Source organism: Anneissia japonica, unplaced genomic scaffold (genome assembly GCF_011630105.1).
Source record: "Anneissia japonica isolate Jap-2015-1 unplaced genomic scaffold, ASM1163010v1 scaffold288026_len309160_cov177, whole genome shotgun sequence".
NCBI lineage: Eukaryota > Metazoa > Echinodermata > Crinoidea > Comatulida > Comatulidae > Anneissia > Anneissia japonica.
In genome coordinates, this window is record NW_022732402.1 from 120133 (window position 1) to 139465 (window position 19333).

General features: G+C 36.3%; 2 protein-coding genes across 2 annotated transcripts in view; both read left to right on the plus strand.

Annotated features, from left to right (window-relative positions):
* Positions 1–14385, plus strand: part of LOC117115661 (general transcription factor 3C polypeptide 1-like) — a 28709-nt gene extending 14324 nt beyond the window's left edge. The window contains exons 18-28 of the mRNA XM_033259554.1: positions 31–144; positions 1369–1469; positions 1874–2054; positions 3444–3578; positions 4744–4897; positions 5822–5904; positions 6501–7369; positions 7717–7873; positions 8971–9677; positions 11949–12141; positions 12284–14385. Coding sequence (XP_033115445.1) covers positions 31–144; positions 1369–1469; positions 1874–2054; positions 3444–3578; positions 4744–4897; positions 5822–5904; positions 6501–7369; positions 7717–7873; positions 8971–9677; positions 11949–12141; positions 12284–12517 — 2928 coding nt within the window. The 3' untranslated portion in view covers positions 12518–14385. The remainder of the gene's footprint in view (positions 1–30; positions 145–1368; positions 1470–1873; positions 2055–3443; positions 3579–4743; positions 4898–5821; positions 5905–6500; positions 7370–7716; positions 7874–8970; positions 9678–11948; positions 12142–12283) is intronic.
* A 1891-nt stretch (positions 14386–16276) lies between these two features.
* LOC117115681 (5-hydroxytryptamine receptor 1F-like) lies at positions 16277–17861 on the plus strand. The gene has a single exon (XM_033259587.1). The coding sequence runs from the start codon at positions 16442–16444 to the stop codon at positions 17687–17689; it is 1248 nt and encodes a 415-aa protein (XP_033115478.1). The 5' UTR covers positions 16277–16441; the 3' UTR covers positions 17690–17861.
* Positions 17862–19333: the final 1472 nt, after the last annotated feature.

The window sequence follows — 19333 nt, forward strand, 5'->3', positions numbered from 1 at the left end:
TATTGCAATTTACGTTGTTTTCTTTTTCAGAGTTCGGAGAATAAAAACACTAATGGCGTTATGAGAAGGTCTCAGTATTTATTAAAATCTCAAGCTTTCTGTATATTAGTAGCAAAGCATCTTGCCCAGCTTGAAAATGATGAGGTATGGTATTGTGTTAGTTACCAAATTTTTTTCCACTCTGATTTAACAAATGCATAAGGTGTATACTGTTTCTATTTTTACTGCACAGATATTTAAGAGCTGTCCACATATACAAGACTATTGAACTAAGTCTTTCCAGATAAGGACTTAAAATGGAAGTCCAATGTACACATTTTGCTTGTTTGCAAAAAGAACCTTTTGCATCTTTTTAGGAAGAGTAAGGGGTTCATTTCAGCCACTGTCATTGTGAAATGATAAGAGCACAACTATAAGCCGCCTGTCTATGGCTGCTAGCTAGTAATGTACCGGGCCCATATGTCGCTACACCGTTTTCACTGCAATTCTTGCAGTGCGTAGCTGTCCCCGATGCAGTTGGGAGCACTCCCTGATTCAACTGACCAATCAGTGTCGCCAAGGGAGTTGGCGATAGCGTAAAGCGATTTTTATGGAAACCAGGCTATTCTGCAATAATCTTTATCAAGATTTTGTGGAGAATACCTGTGATTTGCCCTTATATGGGGATATTATAACATTATCGCGTTCATATGTACGTCATTCCGTGCCAACTCAACAAATTTTCAGAAAATCATGGCTGGGTACCGTCTCAGATTTTTTTTGAAACTCGGATATAATGTGCACCAACATGTCTGACGAACAAACCCAAAATTTGACTTGCCAATTCCAAGTCGTTTAGAAGTTACGGCCATTTGAAATTTTAGCGGGCCCATATGTCGCTACACCGTTTTCACTGCAATTCTTGCAGTGCGTAGCTGTCCCCGATGCAGTTGGGAGCACTCCCTGATTCAACTGACCAATCAGTGTCGCCAAGGGAGTTGGCGATAGCGTAAAGCGATTTTTATGGAAACCAGGCTATTCTGCAATAATCTTTATCAAGATTTTGTGGAGAATACCTGTGATTTGCCCTTATATGGGGATATTATAACATTATCGCGTTCATATGTACTAACCACAGATATTATGTCAAAGAAAAGTTGATAGTCTGGACACAGCGTTAATTTGGCAATTTTCATAGTTTATGTTACAAATATATTTGGGTGTAATGTGACATCATCATGCCCATATTAGGGCACATCACAAGAATTCACCACATAGAATTTGATAGTGTAGAAAGAGCTTAAAGCCTGTATAATTTAGCAAAATTTGAATTGCTCAAAGTATATAGAACCCATTAAGAAGGCATAATTCTTGTTACCCCTTTTCTAGGTTATTTCTGAGGCTTTGAAAAAGAAAATTGATTATAGAAGCAACGAAGCTTGTGAGAGGGAGTATGCTGAGTTGTTGGAATTAACTATACAGAGACTGAGGTAATATGTTAGAAGGAACCAGGATGCAGCGGCATATCTAGTGGGGTACACAGCACGCCCCTTCCTCCGAAACAAAAGCTTATGATCTCCAGTTGTGCACCCCTCCACACTGTTAATATTCGAAGCAATAGATTATGCTCAACCCAATTAAAATAATTCACCTTCCTACCCCCTACCCCATTTAAACTCTCTTAGATGAACAGCCACTGCCTAGATGTAACCTTGATCATCGTTGTTAATTATCTACATGAGAGTTTGTTGCTGTGTTAAGCTAAAAAAAAATTGGAAAAATTAATCATTTTTATTGCTTTTTAAAAAATATTTGTTTTGCTTTCAATTAAATGTTAGAATGAGAAAACAGTTTTCTCAATGATTTTATATTCTCGTTAAATAAATTTATACAGGATTGAACCCGAGATCGAACAATTTCCATCAACATTAGAGAAGTTCCATGACATGTACGACACTTTCATAACTCCGGAAATGTTGCGGCTTCTTCCTCGTTACAAGATTCCACGACAGGTGAAATGGACGTCAACAGATTTGGAAGAAATTAAGAAACTTGTATTGCGACAGGCTGTAATGGTAAGTCAGCTAAGCACCCACTTGGTTTCATTTGGTCAAATCAAAATATAAGTTAGTTTCCCGTCCCTGACCTAAAAGGTAGATTTCATTTGCTGGGAGAAAGTGGGGCGCCAATCAAGGACCTATGGTGTTAAGGCCAGTTGCGTGATGTTCTGTTACTGGTTCTGATATTTTAACTGTATGCTCACTAACTACCTATCTATTGTCTGAACAAATTTTAACCTCATTTGAAAACTACAGTTTTGTTACATAAAATTTCAATAAGTTGCTATTCTCACCCGAATCACTCGCAAATGTTTTAAACAAGTATTTGGGAACATACTGAGTACTCAGTACGAAAGACGTCAGTTAGGGCAAATCATCACTCCAATGATATATTTTCTGAAACAAGCACATATCAAAAAAGTTTTTTTTTAACTGTTCAATATGAGGCTTGCTAACCCAAACCCAGCATCAGTGACCAAAAAATGAAAGTTGACTTTAGTATATTCTTATTCTGCACATTGTCAGCTTTAAAATGATAGGTCATTTACTGCGATTGAATTTACTATTGCAGAAGTACTGAGTAAAATTATTATGACTTCTCTGTATAAAAGTATACAGCACATTCTTATGTTAATTACTCAGTTGGTGACCGTACACTGGTTTTGGGATATGTGCAACCACATACGTGCACACCGGCGTTTTCTCAGTATTGCTACACGGACCTCAAATTCCAATCAAATTGAAGGAAATTAATTAACCTAATCAGGCCCATAGCGTGACTTAATTTGTGGGAGGTTTGTTTCAGTGGAAAGTGGACCCTTTGCCTTGTATGATCTCTGATACGCTGGAGAACATTGTAAATATATCTACGAATATCGATTTTTCATTTCAAACGAGGACCTTCTCAGTGTTTGGGTGGTTCGTCGTAACCTCCTTAACCGCCCCCACTCCAATGCTACGACGGGTCTGCTAATAAGGATAATTAAAAATACAGTAGTGGTATTTTGAATCAGAATCAAAGTATAACAGGAGTCGAATGGCCGAGCAGCTAAGGCAGGTGTGCCGCAACCTACAGTCATAATTTTGGTGCTGGCTCAAACGGCACACGCTCGCCTATGGTTCTGGAGGTGAAACAAGTCTTCTCAGGTAAGGACCATAAACCGTAGGCCCAGTGTAAACAATTGGCTTATGTGCACTTTAAAGAACCAAGTACATCTTTTGAGATAAGTAGGGGGTTACCCCGGTGTACTGGTCCATAGTTGTCTTTTGATGGGATGGCCACTTTAAAAGGTGATTTAGTTCACTGTTTGGCATATCCTTGGGCCTAGAGCCTACACCTGAATAAATTTATAAGTTTGTGTTGTCATTAACAATATATCTGTATTACATTGTTTCTTGCTGTAGGCTAGTTTCTTTTTGATTGATCGACCGGTGTTATTCAATCCTACCCAAGCATTCTACGTATTCAACCAGTTCAAGGAAGACTTCTTGTTAGAAGTCGTTGAAGCAATTAAGGATGCGTACCTAACAACACGGAATGTAAGAAGTTATAAATTCATCCTTTACTTTTTTTCACAATTCCCAATAGCCATCCAAGATCTTATAATTACAAGATAGCGTTCTCCATGATCCCTTTGCGCAAATTTTGTAATAACGCAGTGTAGGGCGCCCTCACACAAAAGTGATTACTTTTCAACTTTGACATCAGAGATCATTAACTAAAGGTAGCACATCTGCGTGCAAATTCTATAACAACCATGGTAACAACTAGGGCGCTCTCTCTCAAAAGTGATTGCTTTTTAGGCTTCTTTTTACAGAACATCAACGCTTCTATTTATTACGCGTAGAATGGTTGGAAGCGTTATTTTTCTAATTATAAGATCTTTGATGGCCATGTAGAAGAGCTTGAGGGCTGGACAAATCACAGGCAAATCTGGTGTTGGAGCTATGGAAGCTGCATCAATAACATACAACATACAACTACACAAATTAAAAACAGTATAATACAGTTCCCCTTTTAATTTGAGACCACCATTGGTACCTGAAAATTTGGGGTGGTCTCTGGGTTCACTCTCCACATAGAGGGTTTGCTTGGTGTTAATATACTGACCTTTGTTATTTGGTCCCTTGAAAAAGTGGTCTCAAATTATGGGGTCTTGAATTGTACACTGTAAATTCAAGATATTAACTAATATTTTATTAGAAGGTAACCGAAAGATTTTAAATTATATTTCTTTAAATCAGTAAAAACAATATAAATGGTAATATGTGGCAAAGACAAACCAAGTCACTCGTTGCAAAAATCATTGTTTAGTTATTAATACTGGGTTAAACTGTAAAATGAGAGCTATGAAATGGTGAAAGAATCATTTCAATCCGACATTTCATTAAGAAGTTACAGGAGTTTAAACATACAACTGTTTAAAGAACAGTATTTAAAAAAAAATCAGCATTCAAAGTTTACGATTTTGTTCATTTCTTAGGCAGAAACCATCACCAAATCGTTAAAAATTGTTGTTTTAACATTGAAAATGGGAAAAATAACAGCATAGCATCATGCATAGATATATAGTTTAGTGCAATAATAAAACAGGATTTGCGAAGAGTGACTGCTTTGGCTTGTCTTTGCCACATATATTAAAATTATTATCAGATAATGACTGCAAACATGTTTTTTAATTCACTGTTCTTATTTATTTATCAGCGTTTTCGTCGAAGAATCCGAAGGGTGCTGCCGTGTACGGCGATGTCGCTGCAGGTGTCTGGAACCTGCCGGAAGACCTTCGACAGCACGATCACAAGTCGCGTCGTTAAAGAAGCTTATGAATACATGCAATCTTTAGATGAGAATCAATATGGTAATTCAATTCAAATTGTAATAACAGTACTACAATATTAAAATCAGAAAACTATAGTTTACCAATTTTTAATTATTTTCATAACTGATTTAGTATACTCAGTTGTATGTGGCAAAGACAAGCCAAATAAGTCTCTTGTCGCAAATCGTGTTTCAGAGAAAATGGCCAAAACATGCTGGAATGTCAAATTTCTTATGAACTTGATTGTTTCTGCATGTGAAATGACCAAAATCATAAACTTAGAAGGCTTATATATTGTTCTTGAATTAGCTGTGTGTTTAAACACTTGTAACTTCATATAAAGGAAATGTGGATTTGAATGATTTTTTAACCATTTTATAGCTAATAACTCAAAATCGATTTTTGCGACGAATGACTGGTTTGGCTTGTCTTTGCCACATATATTATCCCATATCTGAAATTACAAATCATTTGTGATGATGTCTCAAGTGCATTGCTCCATTTAAGTTTAGTGATAAGCCATTGTAATATATAGGGCTAGAAGAATGACTTCTTCATATCATTATTAGGGCGCTTTCGATTGCACGACGACGGTAGGATGTGTAACATAATGATGTCACTAAAAGTCATCTGCGCATGGAGAACATTAAGTTCTCCTCATCCCGTGTATTCTAGGACGCAACTTGGCCAAATCTACGTATACAGAGAACGTAGGACACCCAGTAGGATTGTCACGCATGAGTGATTCTGTTCTCGTGTTATCGTTGTACCTGTACAGTATATAATAATATTGAATGGTTCAGGTAGACATAGAAGAAAAAGTAATTGTTAACCTAGATGAAAAAGACATGACCATTCGATAGAGAAGAAAGAATGAGAAAAATATGGCTATGCAGTTTAGCTAAAGTTATATAAAAATTTATATTCTTAAATTTATAGTATTATATTGTGTTCCATCAACAGGAAAGACTACGCCATTTAATGTACCAATCGCTGCCACATGTGGGCAGGTTGCTTGCTTTATATCTATGTTGAGCTGTAACTTGGTGAGTTTATTTAGTTTATCAGCTCAATAAGAACAGAATTCAGCTAAATGGGGCTTGCCATGCCAAAACCAGCATTACTGTCCAAAAAGAGTAAATATTCTCCGCATTATAAGCTATACAATGACAGGTAATTTAATGGAATCGACTTATTATTGCCAAAGTTATGAGTAAAAGTATTAAAGCTTCTCTGAACTAAAGATACAATACTGCTATGTTCATATGTTAATTACTCAGTTTAACATTTAGCAAGAGTATGCTGGTTTTGAAAATTGTAAGCCTCAAACATTTAAAATTGATTGGGAATAATAAAATATGGAAGAGAATAAAACTAATATTTAATTAATGTTATTAGCTCAAGATATCAGTAATGTTATCAGATTCAAGCGCAAGCTCGATGGTCCAGTGGTTAAGACATCAAGCTAGTTATCTGGAGGTTGTGGGTTCCATTCCCACCCAAATCACTTGCAATATTTTTTTCACAAGTATTCTGGAATGCACATTACACATAAGCAGGGCAAAAAATAGATCATTCATATTAAATTTCCTTTAACGCCATCGAATGGTAATGCTATCAACATATGTTGTTGTCATTATAGGTTACGTATACTATCCAAGTTCCTGATCAAGTGATTTTACTGGATAGTTCATTCATCAACAAAGCAACTCTAGAACGTACAGCAAAGTTGATGGGAAATGCTGAAGAATCATCAGATGAATCTGATGGTGATGAGGATGTTGATCCACAGCAAGGTCAAAAAGAAGAGCAACAGACGACCTCAAAGCAACAATGTGGCCCCGCCGAAGATGAAACACAAGGCTCCTATCCAATGTACAAACGTATGACACGCATCCAGAAGATAAGTCATGCATTTGAGGAGAAACAGATGGACCAGAGAACAGCTGCACAAGAGGAGGAACCAGCTGCAGATAACCAGGAGCAGAATCAAGTAAATGCAACATTTGTCAATACCGAACATAGCTACACGCAAATGATGCCAACTATTTCAGAAAAGCCAGTAGCATCGGAAGATGCAGCACCACTAATAGCTCCGAAGAATTCTGGAACTTCAGCTGAGAAAGACTTACGAAAGCTGAGACAAGATCCCAGAGTTTGCTCCACCCGAACAGACTGGTTCCTTCTACAGGGACTCACGGATGAAGGAACGTCAGACGATGGCAGTGGGATGTTGGATGCCATTATGTTAAAGCCTTGTCAGATTGAGATAAAACTAAGCACACTGTTGCAAGAGAATATGCATCATTGTAATAAAAATACTTCACTGCCACCCGATGATCATCAGGTTTTTGACAACACTGATGAAATGAATCTGTACTCTTTGAAGGAGGATTTTCTCATCATTGAGCAAAGAGGTGAAGTTAAAGAGGAATGGACAACTCTGGAACAATTTGAATCAACTAAGTTTATACCTATACCTCTAATGAAGAAAAATCTGATAAAGGATATGTAAGTTTATAAAACTGCTGCATAGCAATTCAAAAAGCATGCAGCCTGTTTTATGCAAATATCAATTAATAATGTGAGGATTATGCAGTAGTTCTTCAGACTGTTTGTAGATTTTAAACATTTTATATTCCTTTAGAAAACTTTACAGAATATTATAAAGTACCTGGGTAAGTTCCAGTGTAAAATACTTTTCATTTTGAATATTTCTTCTGGATTTGGTTTTTTCTGTTGTCTTCGAACACATAGGGATGTATCCGCTATACAAACACACAGCTATTGACCTTTCAAATTTATAAACAAAGATGTTTGTGTAATTAACTTACCGTTATTTTTTCTTTCCTGCATAGAATTCCTACACTTAGCAAGGAAGAGTCAACATTATTTCACTTAATCTCCAACAACTGTTACCTTGGGTTAACAGCACCTGAAATCATTACCTCTGAGCACCATCTAGATGTTAATGGATTGATTGAAAATTTGCACAAGCTCATGAAGAAAAAACTAGTATGTTATTTAAAATTAATTGTTTATTTGAAATTCAGATATCGGAAAACATTATAAAGAAAGCATCTATGAAGATAATGAACAACTGATATATTTCTTGTTGGTTTTCCTATTGATTCTGAAAAACCAAGGACTTATAACTGTTACCAGGATAGGAAGCTGGCTGGTTTAAGCCATCTAACTGGAATTAGCCTTATGTGTGGTATTGTTATGCTAATGAGCCAGATAAGCAAAATCTGCACATGCTCAGAAAAACAAAACTTTCCTTAGCCAAACTGCGGCTCGCAATGCGTATCGGCTTGTCGTACAGCTAAGCCTAGCCGAGAATTACGGTACGGTAAAATAAAGCAAAATAAGGGTGCTAATTTCACTTGGCATGCAAATCAATCATACTTACACACTTATAAACAAATTAATCTACCAATAAAATCACCTGCTAGTTAAGATATAAGGCATGTATGTTCACAAATTTGATTTTAAATTGATGTGATTTTGTTTTGTATTATTACAATGAACATCACATAGGCTAGCCTAGGCCATGTCTAACCGCTTATAAAAATGCAGAAAAAAGACCCAAAACAAATTAGAATGAAGTTATCAACTAACTAGTGCATTAAAATTATTCATATACTTACTACTTACTTACATAAAATTAAAATGTGTATTGCTCACAAACGTCAATATTTTTTATTTTAATATGCCTTTTCTTTGTTTTACCGTACCCTAATCCTTGGCAGGCCTAGCTGTACGCCTACCTGATACTCAGTGCGGGCCGCAGTGTGGCAAAGGAAAGTTTTTTTTTTCTGAGCATGTGCAGATTGTGCTTATCTGTTTCATTAGCATAACAATACCACACATAAAGCTAATTCAAGTTAGACTGCTTAAACCAGCCAGCTTCCTATCCTGGTAACAGTCCTTGGAAAAACAGCCTAACAAAAACTGTCTCTCAAAAATACTTTTTTTATTTTGATTGTATGTTGCTTGCTAAATAAATACTAATTATTCATTTCCTTTTCAGATACACATTTCTCCAACAATTACTTTAGTTCTTCTTTCAAATTGATGCTTACATTGTGGTAAATGTATCATTTTTTTAGATTTTTCGAGTTGGCCTTGATGTTCACCGCTACGTTGCCGTCCACTACTGCGATTTTTGGAGTATATCATCTGCACAGTATACATCAATCACCTCCAGTGATGGCCCCACACCAAAGGTAAGGCGAAAATTAACCAAAGAAATGAACAGCAGTGAAGAAGTAATCGTGGAGGAAGTGGTATCTATGGAAATGGAGAAAACATATGTGCCTGCCAATGACGAGAAAAAAGATGAAGGTGTGAAAGTTACTACAGATGGTACGATTTCTACTAATGAAAACATCCAAAATGATGAAGCTGTGGAAGTTACTACAGAGACGTTAATAAATGTAGCTGATGAATTTCAAACAGACAACTCAAAGGAGCCAGATGTTGTAGTCCAAGAAGCAAATTGTAAAATTCCAACTTCCAATATCAACTCTACAACATACTTGAACAGTAACTCAGATTTAAAAATTCAAAATCAAGTGTTTAATGGGGATAATCCTGGAGGGACTCTTAAACCATATTCTGAAAACTCAAAAGATAAAAGGGAACCATCTCCACCTACAAATGTCAGTAATTTTGTGGGAAACAAGTCTTTTGGAAGCAGTTCTCTGCAAAATAAGATGTTAAACGACTTAATTCAAGAAACGGTACCAAAGAGGAAAACAAGGAAGAGGAAAGTTGATTTTGATCCCATCCTCTCGGCAGATATGATATTGACAAAGTAAGTTCAAACTTTGTGTCACACTTACAGTACTACGTTAACAGCAGTGTCATATCTAGGTGTGTTGAAATGGGGGTGGGGAGGGCGGGCCTGAAATGGGGGAGGTCTGATTTGGGCTAAAGGTGAAGTGGGGTGGCTCCATTATTAAGTGAAGGGGTGGTAGCTTGCAAAGTAAGGTGATATGAACGATTTTTATCCATCTGAGCCGTGATTTTTTTCCTTTCAACATTTTCAATGGTGGTTAGTGGGTGTGAGGTTTTCAGAGGGGGGTCGCGTTTTAGTATAGATTTTTTTTTTCAAGGTGCTCACACTAATTTTTTATTTATTTTTACCAGGGAAACACAGAAGATCCAATTTATACCTCGTCAGTGGTACCTGTCTCTTATACACATCTAGATGTGTATAAGAGACAGGCGTATCGGCTTGGCATACAGCTAAGCCTAGCCGAGAATTACGATACGGTAAAATAAAGCAAAATAAGGGTGCTAATTTCACTTGGCATGCAAATCAATCATACTTACACACTTAAAAACGAACTAATCTACCAATAAAATCACCTGCTAGTTAAGATATAAGGCATGTATGTTCACAAATTTGATTTTAAATTGATGTGATTTTGTTTTGTATTATTACAATGAACATCACATAGGCTAGCCTAGGCCATGTCTAACCGCTTATAAAAATGCAGAAAAAAGACCCAAAACAAATTAGAATGAAGTTATCAACTAACTAGTGCATTAAAATTATTCATATACTTACTACTTACTTACATAAAATTAAAATGTGTATTGCTCACAAACGTCAATATTTTTTATTTTAATATGCCTTTTCTTTGTTTTACCGTACCCTAATCCTTGGCAGGCCTAGCTGTACGCCTACCTGATACTCAGTGCGGGCCGCAGTGTGGCAAAGGAAAGTTTTTTTTTTCTGAGCATGTGCAGATTGTGCTTATCTGTTTCATTAGCATAACAATACCACACATAAAGCTAATTCAAGTTAGACTGCTTAAACCAGCCAGCTTCCTATCCTGGTAACAGTCCTTGGAAAAACAGCCTAACAAAAACTGTCTCTCAAAAATACTTTTTTTATTTTGATTGTATGTTGCTTGCTAAATAAATACTAATTATTCATTTCCTTTTCAGATACACATTTCTCCAACAATTACTTTAGTTCTTCTTTCAAATTGATGCTTACATTGTGGTAAATGTATCATTTTTTTAGATTTTTCGAGTTGGCCTTGATATTCACCGCTACGTTGCCGTCCACTACTGCGATTTTTGGAGTATATCATCTGCACAGTATACATCAATTACCTCCAGTGATGGCCCCACACCAAAGGTAAGGCGAAAATTAACCAAAGAAATGAACAGCAGTGAAGAAGTAATCGTGGAAGAAGTGGTATCTATGGAAATGGAGGAAACATATGTGCCTGCCAATGACGAGAAAAAAGATGAAGATGTGAAAGTTACTACAGATGGTACGATTTTTACTAATGAAAACATCCAAGATGAAGCTGTGGAAGTTACTACAGAGACGTTAATAAATGTAGCTGATGAATTTCAAACAGACAACTCAAAGGAGCCAGATGTTGTAGTCCAAGAATCAAATTGTAAAATTCCAACTTCCAATATCAACTCTACAACATACTTGAACAGTAACTCAGATTTAAAAGCTCAAAATCAAGTGTTTAATGGGGATAATCCTGGAAGAGGGACTCTTAAACCATATTCTGAAAACTCAAAAGATAAAAGGGAACCATCTCCACCTACAAATGTCAGTAATTTTGTGGGAAACAAGTCTTTTGGAAGCAGTTCTCTGCAAAATAAGATGTTAAACGACTTAATTCAAGAAACGGTACCAAAGAGGAAAACAAGGAAGAGGAAAGTTGATTTTGATCCCATCCTCTCGGCAGATATGATATTGACAAAGTAAGTTCAAACTTTGTGTCACACTTACAGTACTACGTTAACAGCAGTGTCATATCTAGGTGTGTTGAAATGGGGGTGGGGAGGGCGGGCCTGAAATGGGGGAGGTCTGATTTTGGCTAAAGGTGAAGTGGGGTGGCTCCATTATTAAGTGAAGGGGTGGTAGCTTGCAAAGTAAGGTGATATGAGGCGATTTTTATCCATCTGAGCCGTGATTTTTTTCCTTTCAACATTTTCAATGGTGGTTAGTGGGTGTGAGGTTTTCAGAGGGGGGAGGGGGGTCGTGTTTTAGTATAGATTTTTTTTTTCAAGGTGCTCACACTAATTTTTTATTTATTTTTATCAGGGAAACACAGAAGATCCAATTTATACCTCGTCAGTGGTACAACTTGGGAGGAGAGGTGGAGATGGACGAACTTGTCCGGTTACTTCAAAAACTTGCATTAATTGTTGTTTCTAAACCCGGAATACCAGAGAAGGACATCATAAAACAATTACATCTTGTTCTTTCGCCAGTAGAGTGTAAAGAAATTCTCCAGGTATAACACAAACTTATCTTCTACAACTTAATTTTTGATTGTATCTTTCATTTTTATTACAGTAATTACTTTTTTTTATTCGTGAAACCAAATCATTACATTTATTCGTAAAACAAAAGTCATTTTATTATTTTGTTGACAGATGCTTCTGCAAGCAGGATGTATTACAAAACATCTTATCCCTAAGCTTCCATCGCCGTTTCCATTTAGCAATCAATCAAATTCTAACGAATCAGTTCACGAATATTACTTCATTCCAACTACTGATTGTCTGCTACGAATTGCTGCCTATGAACGTTATAAAACCGTAACGGATACTGAACCGGCTGAAAACCAGGACGTAAATCAGTCCTCAATTGAGACTGCTGTGAAGTAGATTTTTAAAGTTATTTAGAGCAAATAGACCAAGAAATCAGGGCCGCTGAGAGCGGACTTGGCCCCAAGGCAGTGTAACTGAGTCCCCAGTGGCTGCAGCAATGGCGTGCTAGGGTTCATGAGTAAATTCCTGTACAATATTGCCAATTCGTAGTTTAAAATGCCCATGACTATCCGAGGTCAATCAATATAAACCTATGTTGTGTGTATGTTTGTTTATGTCAATTGAACTTGATATGGGCATGTGCAGTTCAAACTACCAATTAGCTTATTACCACCCTCTCAACACTGTTGCCTAAGATTGACAATAGCCAATAAATACTTTGAAGACTTTATTCGTTATATATGATCAATTCAATTTCATCTTGAAAATTTGCCTTGAAAAAGTGCATTATCTACTGGAGATTTTAATCATGGAGGAATTACCTTTTTAATTAACCCATTTTCATGTAAAAAGCAATCACACAAATGATACAAACTTTAGTAACAAAAACATCACTATGATTTGATTAACAATCCCTGAATATATGTTTCTAACTGGTATATTGGAGACCTTGGAATTGTTAGTTATGCAAGATATGATACTGTAAGTAGCTGGCATTATGCATTACTCTTTTCACTTACAAATGACATTTAGGCTACAAAAAGAGGTTGTTAATTATCACATGTTCATGTAATAATTTTTTACTGCTATTGTTCAATGCATGCTTTCTGATCTAATAACAGATTAATGATAGTAATTGTACTGATAATTCCTGACTTTCGGCAGCGTTTGACAATTATGTTGACGATAATATCGATTTGGTTCAGACAGGCCTGTGCACAAACAATGACCAAATATAGACATGCTATTTAAAACATATTAATGTGAATTCCAAATAAGGCTATTACAAAATTATCTGCATGATACTTCTTTGTATCATCCTCCATATGACGATTCCAATTCCGTATAAAAACTGAACGATATTTATTGTGGAGTTAATGTACATTGAGAGTACAAAGCGCTTTATGAAATAGTGTGCATGATACATTTTTATAGTACTCCAGATGACGTAAATGTCGTATCAGATTTAATGATGATAAAATATTTCATTACTGTTTGGCTACTTTACCATACGAACTCTTCCCATCCAAACACTATTTTTACACACGATATTGTGAAAATGAAATATCCTGTGTATAATAACGAATAGTATTACATCATATGATGGAGTATACATTATGAAACTAGCTCTAAATCAAGGTTTGTTTTTTTGGGGTTTTTTTCTTTTCGATAGTAAAATCAGTAAATATTTCTCAGTCTATGCAAAGAATAAAGTATATCGCAAAAGGATGTTGTTATACATGTCTGTTAATTGGCCAGGAAAACATTTTTGTCTTCATATTAAAGCTAATAAATCTCAGTGTGAACTGTGCATGCCCATATCAAGTCAATCAACATAAACAAACACCACATCACATACACACAACATAGGTGTGTGTCGATTGAACTCGAATACGGGCATGTGCAGTAATGCAAGTCCATACGATGAGGATACTAACTTTTCATACATGAGGATACCAACCTTGTATGCAGGGAGTTGTTATAACAACTCCCAGCATACACAAAGTACTCTATAGCACCGATTCAATATTATCTGTATTAGTTTACCATAGGTTCTTTATCATTCAATTTGCATGATAGAAAAAAAACCTGCCTTGTATACCGTAGAATATGGACGTGTTTATACATTGTAAATATTGTTTTATATTCAAGGCAAAATGATATTGTAGAAATAAAATCCCAGTGGTCTTCAGTTGTGCTCTGTTTACAGTAGACGTTATAACTGTGCCTTTGTATTTAATAAATTATCAAAACTCTGATAGCTACCGGTATTGTCTGCTTTTTTTCTTGGTTAAGCATCCGAGTAGGTGACATGATTATTATTGGAAATGTCTGTGGGCCCGGGGGAACAATGCCCCGGGCCCCGGGGGAACAATGCCCCGGTCCCCCAGACCTAAAGGAGTCTGGAACTCACAGCCAGCACTCTACTACAAGCCTTGACACTCGGACAAAAAAAACACCAAAACTTGCAATAAGAGAAGAGTTTGTGGTAGTGCCACCGAGAGGGGTCAGGAGGGAAAGATCCCCGTGGCCCAAGCTTACCAGGGGCCCATAGAAATTGTAGTTAGCATTTTTTTTTTTCAAAAATAATAATTACTATCATGGGCTACTACAAGCCTTGACACTCGGACAAAAAAACGCCAAAAACTTGCAATAAGAAAAGAGTTTATGGCAGTGCCACCGAGAGGGGTCAGGAGGGAAAGATCCCCGTGGCCCAAGCTTAGCAGGGCCCATAAAAATTGTGGTTAGCATTTTTTTTCTCAAAAATAATAATTACTATCATGGGCTCTCAATTATAATGGCATGGGTCCCTAATAATGGGCATCTCCAGATTGACAGCACCCCCTCCTGCCGCCGGGTAGTGTGTGTGTGTGTGTGTGTGTGTGTGTGTGGAAGGGGGCTCTCTCCTCTTGCCACCCACTGGATACGCCTCTGGGAGTTCTAGTTCGGTAAATTTGATAAATGGTCACAATGGTGTTGATGCATTATTTTGATTATTGTGAATTATTTTCTCAAAAGCTGATGTTTTTATAGCCGTTTGAGACACATGTTGATAACCTATAGAAAACATTTCTTTCAATAATAGGCCAAACGATAAATTACGCAATTGTTAAGAGTACATTAAAATTAATTGCTGTACATCGATAAACCAATCTAGCGTCGTTTACCAAGTGCAGTCATAACTACGAGCATTACGCCTAAATGGCATCGAGTTTTAAAAGAATTATCGTTTAAGAGAAGACTTCTTCAATATAATATTACAAATTTCGTCACAGAATTGCGCAGCATAATGTTTCAAACCATTTCCCCGTGGTTATTTAGTTTCATTAACGATCAATAATACATTATTTTATGGCTTGTCGATTATAACAATTTGTTTGCAGTGGCATCGATTTCGTCTACGTCTTCTCAGATAGCAATTTGTGAGGGGGTTCTCAACGCATTGTACAACAGCTTACAGTTAATGAGTTACGTATCACAACACACGATGTCAAACTCTACGGAGGACGCCGAAGTAGCTGCAAGTTATGCATACAGCGTAGCGTCTGTCTTGACTGTTCTACTATTTTTTGGAATAATTATGAATAGTTTAATTATAGGCTGTTTTATTTACAATCGTAAAATAAGGACATCTGCGAATGTCTATTTCCTGAGTCTGGGCATGCCATCTCCAGATTGACAGCATCCCCTACTGCCGCCGGGTAGTGTGTGTGTGTGTGTGTGTGTGTGTGTGTGTGTGTGTGGAAGGGGGCTCTCTCTCCTCTTGCCACCCACTGGATACGCCTCTGGGAGTTCTAGTTCGGAAAATTTGATAAATGATCACAATGGTGTTGATGCATTATTTTGATTATTGTTAATTATTTTCTCAAAAGCTGATGTTTTTATAGCCGTTTGAGACACATGTGGATAACCTATAGAAAACATTTCTTTCAATAATACGCCAAACGATAAATTACGCAATCGTTAACAGTACATTAAAATTAATTGCTGTACATCGATAAACCAATCTAGCGTCGTTTACCAAGTACAGTCATAACTACGAGCATTAGACCTAAATGACATCGAGTTTTCAGTGAATTATCGTTTGTTAAGAGAAGACTTCTTCAATATAATATTACAAATTTCGTCACAGAATTGCGCAGCATAATGTTTCAAACCATTTCCCCGTGGTTATTTAGTTTCATTAACGATCAATAATACATTATTTTATGGCTTGTCGATTATAACAATTTGTTTGCAGTGGCATCGATTTCGTCTACGTCTTCTCAGATAGCAATTTGTGAGGGGGTTCTCAACGCATTGTACAACAGCTTACAGTTAATGAGTTACGTATCACAACACACGATGTCAAACTCTACGGAGGACGCCGAAGTAGCTGCAAGTTATGCATACAGCGTAGCGTCTGTCTTGACTGTTCTACTATTTTTTGGAATAATTATGAATAGTTTAATTATAGGCTGTTTTATTTACAATCGTAAAATAAGGACATCTGCGAATGTCTATTTCCTGAGTCTTGCCTGTTCTGACTTTATGTTGTCGGCCGTCGGTCTACCGCTCTACGTTGCCTTTATTCTCTTCCGATTTACATGGAAGATCAGTGCAGTATGTTATTTTTTGCGTGCGACTGTGACAATGTCCTTTCAGATGTCAAAAGTAACCGTCCTGATCATCTGCTATGAGAGGTACAGAGGCATCTGTGATCCGTTGGGAAGTGTCGTCAAGAATTCTAGAACGCGTTCTCGGAGGATCATAGTCATATCCTGGATTCTTACATTCGCATTTGTTATTAGTTCAAAAACAGTAGAAACTATCTTGTCAAACAAATCCGAACCTTGTGTACTTTTTGATTTCAATCTGGCTAAGTCTTTCTTTGCCACTCTTACTTACATCATCCTGCCTACTATGTTTATCGTTATTCTTTACTTGAGAATTTACATAATCGTACGTGACCGGGAACGAAATAAGTCTAATTTAGACGCAAGGATCATACCAAAAGTTGTTGTAACGGTGGAAGGGGAGTCAATTTGGAAGAGAACTTTAGGTTACGCGTGCCACTGTTGCGTCAGGCGTAACAGCAACGGTGATACTCCTGAGGCGGCGTCTGGTAGCGCAGTTCTTGTTCATTTTTCTAGTCTTACGGACACTCAGAGTACGACTGATCTATGCTACGGTAACATGTCATACGTACATGAAGACATCAAAGAAACTACAGTGACAGGCCAATATATTGCTTCAATTGAACACCACATTAGGCCTAACTTTACTGACACGTTCGGAAAAACCAAAGAAAATACTAAAAGTTCGAACGGTGTAACCAAAGTTTCAAGGATTCTAAAGAAACTGATAGCTTGTTATCTAATCGTACTTATTCCACAGACCATAGTCATTACTGTCGATAGTCTTTGTGTTCATCTCAAACAGGAATGCATTCCATTTGAAATAAGTTTCATTTTGAAGGTGATGCCTATGATAATATGTATACTAAATCCACTCTGTTACGGCCTAACCAACAAAGACATTAAAAAGACGATAAAATCAGTATTAGGAAGAAAAACTACATGGAAATAATAACTGGTATATTTTAAGCAGAGCTAGAAACTGTAGAAATAATCAAATAAGTTGCCCGGTCCTACCATGCCAAAATATTATACTGTATCTTCATTTGTACTAATAGTTCCAATACAATTAATTGTTAAATAAAATAATAATAATAATAATATTAGTAATAATGATAATGATAATGATGATGATGATGGTAATGATAATTTAAGCCAATTGCATAAATGCAAAATTGGAAAACTAAAATTATTTCAAGATTTCTTGTCAATGCCACTGGATGAACTTAGATGCTTATTTCTCCATGAGTAAATACAATATAAGATACTTAAGTGAAAATTACACGAATAAATAAAAAAAAAACAACAATGATATATATGAATAACAATGACGTATATATTTACATGACTTTTTGGATATTGTGAAATACAAAAATAGGGATTTACATAAAACATGTGTTCTTGGAATTAAAGATTGAGTTATCTTTGTGGAATGCCTGTGGCATTAAATTGTTTCTCCACTCTAGAATGAAAAGTCTTCACGATGTGTTTGCTTTTGGTAGTTCTTTAACAATTACCTTAAAAGCATTTTTAATTTATTTATCTATGTGTTGTCATAATTGATGGGTGGACTAATTGCTTATTTAAGCCGTTAGGTCGTCTATACCTTTTAGTTTGGAATTATCAATTTAGAGTTTTCTTCGTTGCGAATCGCTAGCAAAAGGAGATAAAAAAATGTAATCATAATTTAATACATTGCGAAATGGAAATTAGTTTTAGATTCTTAAAGGCAGACAGACCATGTAGGTATTGTATTCCTCCATAGACAGATCTACCAGGTGATAAAAGATGGGGCCTAGCTAATACAGCACTATTATGCATCGATGGCCGGTCCAGCATTATTTCAAGGTACCAAGATGTGTATAAGAGACAGGATGTAGGTGGTAATGATATTGACATAGCTGGCACCATAACATTTCAAAGCGAATGACGACGTACTTATTATTGTATCCTATGTTTGTACAAATTTATCACTATACAACAATTCATTATTTAACATGAATCATGACGAGTAAAGAGATACCAACACTTGGGCTGAGGTAAAATATTGGGGAACCGTCATTGTAGCGAATTAGGAATTAATACTTACTATCATGTACGTAGGGCCTACGTATTAATATCACGTGCGTACGTATTATATCACGTCGGTATTACTATTAAGTACGTACGTGATAATTATCATGGGATGCTCTGTATCTTCGTAAGAATTAACTTTATAAGAATTCTTATGGTAATATTTTTTTTAATAAGAATTTTCATGGCCCGTCTGGATCTTCGTAAAATTTAATAAAATAAGAACATTTTTCTTAAAACAAGAAATCACACTATTGGACAATTCTTATTTTAAAATAGTTTCTTACCATTAAAACGTTATTTCTCGCATATGAGAGGACATGTTAAAACTAAAGTTAGGCTGACGTATACGTATGTATTATCACGTACGTGATAATTATCAGGGGAGAATTTAGGTGGCCCCCGCCCTCCCCCACTTTTTTTTTTGGAAGGTTGAAAAAAATAAAAAATAAAGAAAGAAAGAAAAAAAATTGATCGCCCATAACGCCTCAGAGGTGGATCCAGGAAATTGGTTGGGGATGAG

Bases quoted from the DNA above. Each gene is read 5' to 3' on its own strand.
- LOC117115681 (XM_033259587.1), top strand. From the start codon at position 16,442: ATGAGTTACGTATCACAACACACGATGTCAAACTCTACGGAGGACGCC.